This window comes from Ceratina calcarata, unplaced genomic scaffold (genome assembly GCF_001652005.2).
Source record: "Ceratina calcarata isolate Rehan_Ccalc_2016 unplaced genomic scaffold, ASM165200v1 scaffold579.2, whole genome shotgun sequence".
Classification (NCBI taxonomy): Eukaryota; Metazoa; Arthropoda; class Insecta; order Hymenoptera; family Apidae; genus Ceratina; species Ceratina calcarata.
The window spans coordinates 1,175,851-1,190,171 of NW_017177008.1; the positions used below are offsets into that span (position 1 = coordinate 1,175,851).

The 14,321-nt window shown below is 45.8% G+C and overlaps 1 protein-coding gene across 3 annotated transcripts in view; it reads right to left on the reverse strand.

The window, feature by feature from the left end:
- Nucleotides 1–13,102, reverse strand: part of LOC108629639 (MKL/myocardin-like protein 2) — a 181,085-nt gene extending 167,983 nt beyond the window's left edge. For all 3 annotated transcript variants that reach the window (XM_018032417.2, XM_018032418.2, XM_018032416.2), the window contains exon 1: nucleotides 11,636–13,102. In XM_018032417.2, the coding sequence (XP_017887906.1) occupies nucleotides 11,636–11,675 (40 nt within the window). In that variant the 5' untranslated portion in view covers nucleotides 11,676–13,102. The remainder of the gene's footprint in view (nucleotides 1–11,635) is intronic.
- Between the last annotated feature and the right edge of the window lie 1,219 nt (nucleotides 13,103–14,321).

The window sequence follows — 14,321 nt, forward strand, 5'->3', positions numbered from 1 at the left end:
TGATAATAATTTTAGGCGAACACCGTTTGGTAGAAATAATGTTAAATGCTACTTGAGATTTCATTCCACTAGAACGACAGAATTAATGTTGTATTATTTATGACAACACTTAAGAATTAGTCGACTGGTGACTCGGTGACGATAATATCGCACACCGTGATTTTAGAGCTTTTATTCATACATATTTTCAACACGACCATGTGTTCGAACATTCGAAGAGAAACAAAACAACACAAGCGGATGATAACGTAGCTAATCTATGTAAATTGGAGGAACAATATGTTCCACTTAAAAAACCCTATCTATTTGTATATTATATAAATTACTTTTAATTCCTAATGTAGTATCTCAATAATTAGCGCGATCTGAATCTTAATATAATCCGAAGGTCTCACGGTGGAAAAATTATACCGTTTGACGAGTCGCATAAACAACTTGTTATTCGTTTGGAAGATAAGCTTAATATAGAATCGACGTCCATGGACATCTTTTTGATCATGGACGTGGCTCTCCCGAGCCTTTAGCACAGTCAAAACGATGTCATAAACGGTTAGAAACGTTTCAAACTCGACCAGAATAGATAAATATTGTTGGTAAACGTCGTTTATAATCGGATATGGACGGAAACGAAATGAAATTGGAAAAGTGGTAAAAGAAGATCGCGAAGTGCGATTAATGCCGTGAACGGAGGGCATATAACGTGCTCCGAAAGAGGGACGGTAACTCGGTAGCCGTTTAAAGGTAAAAAAGGGGCAGAGAGATTCGGTGGAGAGCTTTACATAGCGTTTGCCAACGTCTGGCCATGCTGGGAATGGCGGAGGGGAGTCCGTTCTGCCTTTATACCGTCTAATACTACGGACGGAAATATCCGTAATGCAAGGACAGAACGGTCTTACATTAGCCGAACCCGAGGTTTTCCTCACCAAATCGATCGCCTTATGAAGATTTCGCTCGATCTACGTACGTTATCTCCATCGATATGACACGCGCTGGCACATTACAATTAAATTAATCAAATCTCCATCTGAGACGAGATCGATGGACAGTGTAAATTATAGAATCTAATTTGAATATCTTTTCATTAGATAACAGAAATGTCGAAGCTTACCTCGAGTACGAAACTGCAAACATCCTCGACTTTACTGTTCCATTTCGAGCGCGTGATTATCTATAGCAGCGTACAATTTCGAACAATCGTAGGCGATGGAAAACGGCGTCGGAAATATCTGCGAGTAATCGCGCGTGCTGCATTTTCCCGCGAAATCCCATTCGCAGCGCGTAGACGCGTGGGTGAAATGTCGAACGGTCGCATCGCGCCGCGCACCAGTTTCTTCCGCATTTTCGCGGATTACTCGAAACCCCGTGACGTCCGGCCACGCTGCGAACGCGTACCCACGTCTGTTTACTAAGACTGCCAATTCATAGTGGAACAGTGTCTATACGTCGCGACGGAAACGATGAATTAATTCTATTCTAGGAGAGAGAACGCGGCGCTGATTGGCGCGCCGCGATACGCGTAACCGCGCGAGAATGCCGAGTTGCAAGGCCAAGTATTAACAAAATATGCATTTCCGACGACCATGCTATCCTCTCAAATGTAAAATCCAATTCTATCCTTGTACCTTGCGTCGAATCACCGTAATAAATCATGTACAAAATCAGTAAATGACGAACCAATAAAATCATACTTCGAATCAGATAATAGGACCGATTTTCCTGTAATATTTTTGTACAAAACGCAGCGATTAAAATACTTAATGAACAACGGCGTATACGTAAACGAGTACGTCCTGTAATTATGACATAGCAGGAAAGAATTTCTTATACGAAGTATAATGATAGTTTCTTAAATCGTTCGTCTACATATATAACGTTTATACTCCGCGAGTTTCGCATTTTCTGTCTGATTAATAATCGGCCGGCTGTGCGTGAAATTGAATAAGCGGTTGTGTATTAATCGAGAACGGGTGGCCGAGTTACCATTGGCTCCGAAACAATTTCCCGTTTTTCTCGAGATCTCGAGCGAGACAAACGGTTCGTAAATGGGCCAGACTGGGTATCAAATGAAAATTTGAAAGATGCATTTCTATTTTCCCTATCTGTTGAATGTTCTCCGTCAAAGTCGGTGAGAAATAAAAATCGAATTTATTTAGGAACAGAGGAAGACGGGACATTGTAAAAATGGGGCGACGATGACGAATAGCGTGTCGTCAAGGTTTCCCAAGATTCGTGAACAGCGTTTACACGTATTATGAACAGGCGGCGAGATCGCGATCCTCCGTTTCATAATTATGTCTAGCGGGTGCGTTACGCTTCCATGACAAATGATACTGAACTCTCGTACTTTCGTACACCGACCGTGCGCGTCGCTGATTTATTTCTGTCGGCACCACCGGACGAGACAACGAGCTATCAGCCCGACCATCTTCCCCGCCTAACCCCGTGTGTACCTCAACCCTTTACGGCATTACTCTTTGATCCAATCGCGTTTCCCAGTTTTATTCCTTGTCCAACCCACGCATCAACGCGGTACGTCGTTCCCAAGAGAATTTGTTAATGAACGTTAAAGAATGTTCGCGTTTAAAATAGAACCGGAACGTATCAGCGTGAATCGCGCGTTAGCGCAAGTTTGTTAGCAGAGGCTTTTGAAATCACTCGATATGCAGCAATAATGTTGCCAGGTGCCAACACCGGATTTTAACGAATCCGAACACGCATCGCTGATGCTACAAATCGGAGCGAGTTATAACCAAGGTTGCGGATAAATCCGGCGGAGCAGCGTACCGAAAGACCATCTTTCCTTTACGATTCTAAAATCTATTCATTCCGTTCCCACACGTTGTACACCTGACCCAAATATAAAACGATGAATAAAGTATATAAAGCGCGACCTACGTTTAGAGAATTAGTTGATATAAATCTTGTTTGATGCGCGAGTGTGTCCGCAGCTTGGTTCGATAAAGGAGTTATATAGAGCCATTAAAACAAGTGCGTACTCTGGCTGGTACGAGTCGCGCAGCAGCTGTCATCATGGTAATAATATCTTTGCGCGCTTCCAATTTCCTCAGAGACCGAGCCTCGCGATACGTTAAAACTCAATAAACTCAGCCGTTTTTCACGCATGCCGTCAAACGAGGGAACGATTCCTGGTTCTCGATGCGATTCGAAACGAATTAAGTTTCTAATTTCGTTACACGAGTTTACTATTTCTCGTGAACAATAGATATCAAAGGCATCTTATCCGTGAACAATCTTGGAAATAACGATGCACCTTGACGGTTCTTGTCTAAATATAAATAATAATAAGTGTTTAAGTACAAGTATCGTTGACCAGTGCTGAATAAATAAATATTAATGAGAAGCTTTCTGGTTAATTTCGATCATTGATACGACGTTGATTCGGCATTGGCATTGGAACCTTCTCTGATCGACTTGATTACCATGGTTGAAATAAGTGGTTCGCGGGAGCATGTAACGGCGCGACGAAAACTCGCGAATAGCTGGCCAGAGTCAACAGTCTCCTCATTGATTCGATGTTCGCGAGGTATTCAACTTGTGGCAAACTTGTAGGACTTCGTTTATTAGATTTTAAATTATTACGCGAATTTCGAGATAATCGATTAAATCGATTTATTTATTTAAATGCTTGCTAAGATCCTCCGTTTAAGTTGACGATAATTTAATGAAAAAGGAAAATACAGAGCGATTTCTCGTTTCGTAACTTAGTAAAAAAATGAGCCAACGACGATTTAGGAATCGGTGGTGATTTTAGTGACCATTAATTTCCGTTGGCAGCCGCGAAGCTGTTTACCCGAACGAGCGGCGAGCATCGGACGAACTGGAGCAACGCGACGCCCGGTTCTCCAAAATGGCGAGCGAAAAAGGAAGCGACGAGGATGGTATTTCGTTTGGGTACCATCCAGGTCAAACTAGTCGAGGCGGCGCATTCGAGGGTGGAGAGGCGGCAAAGAACAAAATAAGAAGGAGAGGATGGCAACGAGACCGAAAGCACGATGCAGATAGAGGCGGTTGACAGAAGAAACAGAGTTAAAGAGAACTCTGGCCTCGTGTTGGACTCATTAAGGGATACAACGGTAGAGGAGACTGGCTTCCTAGACCCGACGCCAACTCCACGCCAGGTCGTCGTCATATCTCGTCCGATCATCGTTTCTCATGCCGCGGTTCCCTTGTTCCAGCCACGCTCTCTAATCCGTGATATTAAGAGCGCGTTACGCCACCTGATCTTCCATCGTCCGAGCGATTGCGACTGTCCTTTGAGACCAACGGAATCCGGACCCGAAAACTCGTGTACCGACGTTCGACTATATTTAACGGTGTTCGTCCCAGCCTCACTTTCGTTTACGTTTGATTTATCATTAAAGACGCAAAACACCTCGTTGACCGAAAGACAATAACTCCCACATAAAACTTGGTCGATCTTCATTACGAACGCTTCGACGAGTCGTAGCAATACGAATTTCGACGACAAACGATCTATCGCTAAGCTAACTACGGCGTTGCGACATCGGTCGAGAACAATAAGCGAGAATTTGTTACGGAACTTTCTGATTTATGCGTCACACAAACTGCCTACGGTTCATTGTGCATCGGGGCGAACATCTGCGCGCACACGATGGACCGATGAATCAATGCCGGTTACATTAGCGAGGATGCGAGTGGACGAGCGAACAGCCGGCGACCGCTGCGCGTATAATCCACCGCGATCTAATTTCGTGAACCGTCCAACTCACTGACTCACTTGGCACCGGTCGCCTCTCGACCCTCGCGCGTATTCTTTCGACCGCGCTGTCACGTTCACGGAAGAACGGCCACCGCCGGTCTGAAGACACGGCGGAAGGTCGAACGAACCCCGAAGAATGTTCAATCGTTTGCTCCAATATTAAAAGTATCGTAAGTACGCCTCGTGAATCGAACTTCGGTTCGTTCGATATTTTCACGGAACAAATAGAAGGAGGAGAAAAGGAGTCTCAATGTCAGGGTGAGATAAATTAAATACGCCGGATCGAGATTCGCTTTTATCTCGGGGAAGGACCAGGTGCAAGGTCTCCGGTCGCCGAAGCGAATGCTGCAGGAAGAGACGGTGCGGTACGAGTTCTCGGTTCAGTGGTATCGTAAATGAAACGGAGACCTCGGGGACGAGGTGGATACACATCGTCGGCGATCCGTTTATTTTTACAGCAATGCCAGGGTGAATGCTCCGCAGAATGTTTAGCTCCACCACGAATCCGTATGCACGCGCGCGCAACACTTATCCGTACTGGTCGCGTCTCGAATTTTAGTCTAGAACGCGATCGTTCATTACGTACGTCGCCGACTCGTTGTGGCATTGGGAAAACGAGCTATCCTTTCGTTACATACGTAACACATAAACTAATGAAAAGAGAATTCGCAAAGACGTTTAGACTCTTCGCGGTTAGACGAGGTGTGAAACTGTCGTATCGTAAAATTGGCAAACGCCGACCACCTCCGATATTATGGAAAAATGATACTGCAGATCCATAAAGATTCTGATAGATATTTAAAATAACGAGCAACGAGCGTTTGTCAGTTTAGGAGAATGTTTGAAGCGAATGTTTCATTACGCAGTGGCGAGGAGACGCGTAGAACGTTCAATCGGAAGACCTACATTCCCTTCTATTATGGTTCTATTCTCCTCGCCAACCATCAAACGAACAGTCGAATCCCAGAACCGAATCTACTGACCCAAATAGCGCTTAGAGTAGAATTCCGATCAAATAAACGCCGCACCGAAACCGCTTTGGAATTCTGACTCACGTTTCTGACCACCGGACTAGATCCTATCAGACTCTGCTATCAGCGATAACAGCGCAACGATCCGGCTATTACTTGAAACGGATAAATGTAACTGTTGCCATTACTTCTAACCGCCGTGACAACGGCTAGCCGATGACAAAATGAGAGACGAAGGGAAGAAAGATAGGGGAGGAAGAGGAGATATCTGGTCACTTCACTATATTTACGCGATGCGGGGCTGACTCGGTTGAGATTGTCGGTCCATTAGCAATGTTTTACGCGAGCAAAGTATGTGCTAGCACAGCTGTTACCGCGTAAACCATGCGCACGGCTGCCAAGTGCAACAGGAGGAGAAATCGGTCGCCCCGTGCTTTTGCGATAGAGAGTGCGAGTTACGTGAAAAGAAAGGAATCGAGAGGACGGAAAAATAAAGATGCAGAGACGAGAGATGGCGAGAGATCATCTTTTGATCTTATTCGATGAGCCAAACACTTTGTTTTCTTTCAAACCTTAACGGAACGACGACGTACCAGGTCTTTGATCGATTCGAACGAGTCAATTTCCAGACTCTTACGTCTTGCTGATTTTTCTGCCAGAAGAATTTGATGTAATGAAATGACAACAGTTTAGAGAAATACGTGTAAAGTCGAATGGAACAAGCCAGCCGAAGGTACTAACGCAGTAGAGAGAATGGGGCGAACAGAAGACGGAGCAAGATGCAGACGAGAAATAGATTCGGTGATTTAACCGAGTAATTGGAAAACATGTGATGAATTCTAGAAAAGACCCGGGGTACATTACGATTCATTTCGGCCGCCTTCGCGTGTCTGATGCATCACGAATCTATTTTCGTAGAAAATCTATTAATACACTGTGCATTTTCCTGTTTGACGATTATACTTCCTCGACGCGATATTCGGGTCCAAGAATACACCTCCTGCTCGTCGTCAAGGATTTACCTAGTCGTAAAAACAAGAGCCTCGCGTGCCCAAGTCTTAAACCTTAATGTAGGAGTACCCAAACCCCATTACGATATTTTCTATTCACTCCGATAACGTGAATTAGATTTTGGCAATTATTCAGAGATTTCGTAAGGATTAAAACAATACAGATATGTGCGTGTATACAAATTATCGAGATTGCATCAATAATGTCTCGTCCTACTCTTAGCACTATTCCTGACCGCAGATTTTATCTATTTATACAAAAATATAAAGAATGTAAAGTGCAGTGGTATGCATTGCACAATCTAATTCGTCATATACGAAGATCCCAAACCTCCCTCCTTCTTCTGTCAATAATAATAATAATATACGTGCAGACGCGAACGATAGAAACGATGGAAGGAACGGACGAGAGAAGCTGAGAAGAGAAGAAAGTGCGCGAAAGACGGAGAGATAGCTCGGACGTAATCGGTACGACGACGTAACTGGCGCAGGAGTTGCGCGTAAGAGACGCGTAACAGTGGTCGAGAAGCGCAAAAGTATGCACAGGCCGGCGGCGCGGCGCGAGGCGACGCGACGCGGCATCCACGCACACGCTCGCGTGCCTCGGAGCAAAAAGGAATTTGTAGGTGTGAGGGTGTCGCTGTTTGGAAACCGGCCAGCGAAACGAAAAGCATCGGGCAACACGAACGACCCGCTACCCACGCATCGCTGCATACCGTACCGATAAATAATCGAACTAAATGTCCCTAAACCACCCTAATCGTCAGATTCGTATTCGGTCGGCCCTTCGAAGGTCGCGTCGCCGGCCCCAGAGGGTTTGCAAAGAATTCAAGACGTATTCGTTTGAGCTAAACAATGCGATGATCCACTTTGGTCTACGGTAATCGACGAGTAAAATGAGGTACAAATCAAAAGATTTCGACAATGTTCGATAGACTCGTAGTAAAGCAATCACGGTTTGGATACTGCGAAAAAGTGATTTTCCTAGTGACATAAAAGTATCATACAACGAAACGTGGTTCGCCGAGGGTTTCATTAACCTTTGCGACTATAAATAGTATATCGAATGAGAGGTATGAGGATCAAGGAACTTGAACGACAGCTACTACGTTGCGCATTTTTTCTCGCCTAGATCAAAACAGATATATTGAAATCCAGACGATCATTAATTTGCCTAATGGTTCAAACAATTCTATTTATGTTCTTGTAAAGTTATTCTGATTAATTGCGAGAAGGAATTAAAAACGAAAGAAGTCGTCAGATTTATTCCAGAACGACGGCGCGTGAACTCGCTATGAAACAAAAAGCTTTACAATCGAGCCGTAGTGATTTTCCCTTTAACGCAAGAGTAACAATCCATGAAATTCGTAGAACTCGGTGGAATTTACTTAACGGAGCGGCTGCACCGCCGATAATTTTGGCCGTCCTAAATCGACCAATCGGACGAGTCGGAATCTCAGAGGCTTCGAAAGGTCGAAAGCTTCGCACCGACTACTGACTATTGTCCGGATCGGTAGAATGTATCTCATCCCTCGCGGCGGTCAGGTTTAAATTTAGATTTTGTTTTCCCATCGACAGCTGTTGGGGCCCGGAGTTTACGATCGTCATTCGCGAAAACGACGGAGTCACTATTAAATGCCACCCTACCCCGTCCCAATCCGACGAGACGACTAGTCCCGGCCTTTCTACCCAGAACAACGACGATACGCGACGATCGGTACAACGCGGTGATACGATAAGAGAATGTGACACAAGTGGACAACTACTTTAAGGGAACAACGAAACGGCAACGTGTAGATATGAAGAGATAAGTGGACGGCACAGGTTCGAACTAGCCGGACAGTTTTAATTTATGTTTATATTTAAATATGCGTTGGATGTATTCCGGTATCCGATGATCGAGCCATCGCTCAGCTACACCCACGTGATCTCACAATGATTCGGTGGCCTTGGCAAATATCGCGAGGGCGAGAAAGAAAAGGAGGAATAAAAATTCGAAATAATCCTGGGGTTGCGTAACGTGGAGATAAAAATCCGCGGAAATAAAGACGGCGTACGACCAGAGCACACGGTATTTCACTGTCTCTCGGTAAACTTTTATCTTTGGAGAACTGGCGTGATAGTGTAAGAGAAAAAGAAAGATAGAGAGAATAAGATTGGAAATAGACGATTATTTTTCGAGGTACGTTCGGCTCGATCGAATATCTGGCGATGACGTTTCCCGGCGACTTTAGACGAGAGTAATTTCGCCTTACGCCATTCTCGGGGCTCCGTAACGCGCGGCGCTATAGTTAAACCAAACCTCCACAATGATATAATGCCGGTGCCCCGTTACCGGTCGCAAAACGCGCTCGTATTATTAAACATTGATGCATCGATGCGGAATTCGGCGCGTATGGCGCCTTTAACGCCCCGTTGTTTTAACGTTTCTGCTTCGGCCCGTGGAAATATCGGTACCGAACGCCGGTCGTATCGCAGCTTCTATTGTTATCGCGCTAAAACTATGCCAGACTTAACAACGGTCTTCTCGGAATATCTAAATTAACGAGTCGCACCGTTGTTACATGCGTATTTGAAAGAAAGAGAGAAGAAGGAAAAGTTAAATTCACTTGATTAAACAAAAAACAGACGAGTCAAGAAGAGAGAGAGTGTCTAACCGTTTCCTGTTCAACGCTCGAGTTAATAATAATACCGTAACTTTATTCAAACACGTAAATCTCTTGACATAATCTTCTACATAATACATAAACAAATAAATTATCGTCGTAACGATCTCGGAGAAGTTACAAAGTTTTGGTGAAGCGACAATTTATGATCTCGCGCTGCTAGGCTCGCGGAACCAAAATAATTCACGTGACAAATAAAATACTGGCATTATAAAAATTCCAGATTTGGGATCCACGAAATAGAATGAAAAGAGGTATGCGTGAAGGTCGATTGACTCATGACAGGGCGGTTACTTTCAACGAAGGTTAACGACCTTTGACACTGGGGCCACCGTCGCTGATTAATGGAAAAAGTAATTAAAAGGGGCGGACGTTTGGTAATGACGCGTATGAAGGAACGAACTCCCCGTAATCATCGACTCGTCCCTCTACCATTTTTCACCCGGACGCCTGTCGTACCGTGCGTTTCATGTGCATCGAGTGTGCACACTATTTGGGCATTAGACACTGGCATTATTTGTACGACGATGCGACGTTTGCCCGTCCTTAACGATACAAGGGTGTACGATGCAAATCAATGTGCGCCTTAATTCTGACTTGGGACCTCGGCACCCTTTTCACTTGCCACGGCGAAACGTAAATACGTGTTTATAAGACCTAGCACACCGTCGCATCGGGTGTGCGGAAAAGAACGTAGAGTCGGACTCGCGTATTTATAAATTTTGTTTAAGAATTCCCCGATGCAGACGATGGTACCCATGTCGGTTTAATGGAAACGTAAGCGGAGAGGGAGCGAGATCTCTCTTTTTTTTTTTAATCGCAGCCATCTGGTCGGACTGGCGCTTTGACGTTTCGTAAAAACAAAAAGGAGATACGACTGCGAAACGACCGGGGCGCGGCGCGAGCGGAATCGCCACGGGGGAAAAATGTAGGCCAATACCCGAAGTGATCGTTACCATACCCAGCGGCCTCGCGATGTTTGTATAGGCGATCGGGATCGACCGAAAGAAATTCAAATAAACCGTTCCGGGGCAGAACGTCTCTTGACACTGAGCTCGATTCCGCAAATATTTCCGGTGAAGCTTGCCGCAGAGCGTGGAGAAACTTTTGCGTGACCCCCGCTCCCGATTCAAAGGTCAAGCACGCGGGGACCCAAGAGAGAAAATCGTATCAAGGGTCGACGTCGTTCGAACGTGAAAAATAAAGAATGACTACTAACGATGATCCATGGAAAACTCTCAAGTTTCTGAAATGTTTATGCTTCCAAAAACTTTGCTAATTATTCGGTACTTCCACGAGACTCACGACGCGGAAAGAAATCGCGGATTCGAGTGGACAAGGGACGTCTATATTCGCAGATAAGAGGGTGAATAACCGGGGATAAAAATACTGGCAATGCTGGAACGCGAGAGACGAAGCTAGAGGAAAGGCGAGAGAGCAAAGGACGAAGAGTAGAGGGGAATGGACGTGAGTTGGACGTGGTTGCCATCCGATTGGAATGCGCTATGCGCGGTTCGCCTTGGTCTGCCTCAAGCTCGGTCCAAGTGTCCGGTCACAGCCGCAGACATAAATGACCCACAGATAATATTGTCCGTCCCTCTCTCCCTTTCCGCGCGGGCCTAATTAAGACCGAGTTTTCACCGGAAACTGGACCTTTCGCCCGGCTTTACGACCCAGCCATCTGGCTTTCCTCGACAGGACCGGAGATGGAGTCCGAGAAACAAGCAATTCACTAATACTTTCGCGCCACTCTTTCTCAAGTGCTAAAATCAACTCTCGACAGGATACGTTTTGTAGGATCTACTGGGCTCTCAGTAGCTGTGTATAAAATTTTAATGTAATAAAAAATCGTGTCTCATTTATATTCCTTACATCGTATTCACAATGTTCACCAGCTGCATGGTTTATAAAAAGTGCAAACAAAAGCAATAAATACCATGCAAGAAATCATTATTACTTTCCAAGTCACTTATGAGTCATTAACAATATACACACGTACACACATCGACGAATAAGACAAACATCGACGTCAAAACAGCAGCGGAAAACCTCCCACGCAAAGGGCGAAGGAATCGATAAAGACCGATCGGTCGATCGATCAAATTGGAAGAGGGTTATCATTAATGGAAAACGTTTTATTAATCCATGGTTAGTTAAAAGGGTCGTTTGTGTTACGGCACGAGTGCGCATTTCCCAGTCGGACGAAAGTGGAAGCCGTACAACCCTCATCGCAATCAATTGTTGTACCGTCACAGTGTTTGCAGCGCTTCGCCCTCGGCTCAGGCATTCTGCGGTGACCTCGTGACTTCACCGATATTCCATCGTCGGTTCCTCGGACACTGTACACACGCACGTGCACGCCACGGGCTGCTGCACGCGTCCAGACGAGAGGGGAAAAGAGAAGTAAATCAAACGAGATGCGCGCGCTTTCCTCGAGCACGCTTCTCCTCCTCTTCTTTTTTTTCTTCTTCTTCTTCTTCTTCTTCTTCCTCTTCCTCTTCTTCTTCTTCCTTGTCGTCGTCTTCCTCTCGTTCGCTCGGCCTAAGCAGTAGAAGCCACCGTTTCGTCGATAAACGCATCGGCCTTTTGAACTGTAACTCGTGTTACTGGCGTACTGTTCGTCAAGGCGGTTGTCAAACCACGATGCACCAGACGATCCCGACGGGGATCCAGCCGTACGCCAGTAAAATCATTGCCACGACTGCTGGATCATCGAGAATCCTGTATACCGTCTATTGCAGCATAATCCAATGTGTGCATTTCACCCTTTCACTGAACCAACGTGTCCACGAGAACCACAGTAGTCATAATACAAGCTGATAACATGTACACACGATCCGTTGATCATTTCTACGTCATCCTTCGTCGATCGAATTCTTCTAAAGGTTACTGACTCGCGATAAATATCGTGAAAACATTTAATATAGAATTGTTAGCCTACAGGTCCACCCGCTAAGAGCAAGCTCATGGTCCACGATCTCTCAACATTTATATACAACGTCTTCGCGAGGTGAATTCTCTACATTCCTCGACGAATTTATTAACAGGGAATGCAATTATCGTCTCGCTGCGGGAATGCTTCGTTCGGCTTCGCCACGAGACGCACGATCATACAACTCGTTTTTCCTTCGAAATTCTGACCACTCGTCTCGTCACATCGCGTTGTCCACGAAGCGAATCGCTCGTATCCTTTTTCACGACGTCTCGTCGAACCGATTCCACATTGCATCACTCGTAACTCGGAACGTTCACCCTCGATTACAGCGGAAGCAGAGCCAGAATCCTTCCAAGTTTCCAATCCTCGTGACGCAACGATATCATACCGTACGTCCCGGACACGATCTACTTCTGTCGGAGCGTAAACGGGATTCAGACAAACATGTTGGACGATTCCTCCAGCTTCGTGAGTAAGAGGAACGAATTTTTCCCGGAGACTTGCGCGCTCGTCGAGTATCTTCCCGAGTCGCGAGGTCGTAGATCCGAGACGATCGCGATGCATGTACTACTGGCACCGTCGCGTCGGAGAACTGTCGTCCTTGCGATGTGTCGGACGTCGCGGCTCGTTACGATAAAAAGAGAAAATAGTCGTAGGGGGAGCGAAGAAAAAAAAAGAAACGCGTGGGATCGTTGCGAGCGATCGTTCGAGGACCGTTTGCGGGTTCTCACATCGCGAGGTGGAGGGCGTCTAGGTCGCCGTAGCGCCTCGCAGCCATGTCACAGACGCACTGACGGACGCTCGACGCCGGGACGCCGTCTTCGGCCGAACTCGGTCCACCCTCTCGGCAAGCGTCGGGACGCCTGGCATCGGGCCAAACGGCGATAACTCGCTGGAACGTCGCCGAGAGGCGCTCCCGACAAACTCACTTATTTCCTCCTGCAATTAGCTCGATCCATTTAACCTTTCTTTAATAGAGAATTCACCCTCCCGAAGAAAAAATTATCACGATAAGATGATGTACGATAGAGTCCAAGTCGTAGACATGGAATATTTCATATATTCGTCTCGTTACGATTCACTGCTTATGAAATCAGATTGCCGTGATTTGTTTGATGTCAGGGAAGTTTTAGAAAAACATAAATTCTGAATTCAACCGTCACGAGGTAAGGTAACGTTTTCGCAAAACAATTTTGGAAGACGGCCAACAGAGAAAAAAATGTACAACAATTTATACGATTCGGATCGGTGCGATCGATCTTCCACGCCAACACGTTACAAGGAACGTGCATAAAAATAAAGCAAAACCACCCAAGAATTCCACCGCGAAATAATAATTCGCGTCCGCGCAACGCGCGAAGGAACGCGCCTTCTTCGTGCGAAAAGCTCGTTAAAGGTGACACGGTCGAGGGATCATAGGGTGCCGGTAGAACCGCGGGAAACTCGGCCAAGTCTCGTCGCCAGGATCACGTGGATCGTGAGAGCATCTCGCGAAGCCAGTGGAAACTGGCGTAACCGCTGATTTACGAATGACAATAAATCCAGCCGCGTTATCCGTGCCAAAACCATCTCCAGTTGTGCGAAATATTCCTCGAAAAGCTGATTAAATGCACGATCGTTAAAGCCCGGAACGTGTGGCATCGGTCGAGACGAAACTCGAGAGAATCGAACAATGACGAATGGAAATACAATTCGAAAGAAGCACGTAAAAGTTTTGAAACTAATGACTTTGAGACGGCATGGTGCGCCGAAACTTTAAATCAGTTGGAAGTCGTTCTTTCGACGGTTCATAGAAGGAACGCAATGGGCGAATGTATAAAAATGGAAATTTCACTTTTGGCCAGAATCTCAACGACTGTGAAGCGAAGAGACGCGAGTGGAAAAGTGACCACGATGGCACTGACGAGTGGGCGAGTTCGTCCACGTTTATCTGTGCCGCCTAATGACGTCACCGACGGTATAAAGGAGACTCTAAAAGCGAACAGATGGCCTTTATAG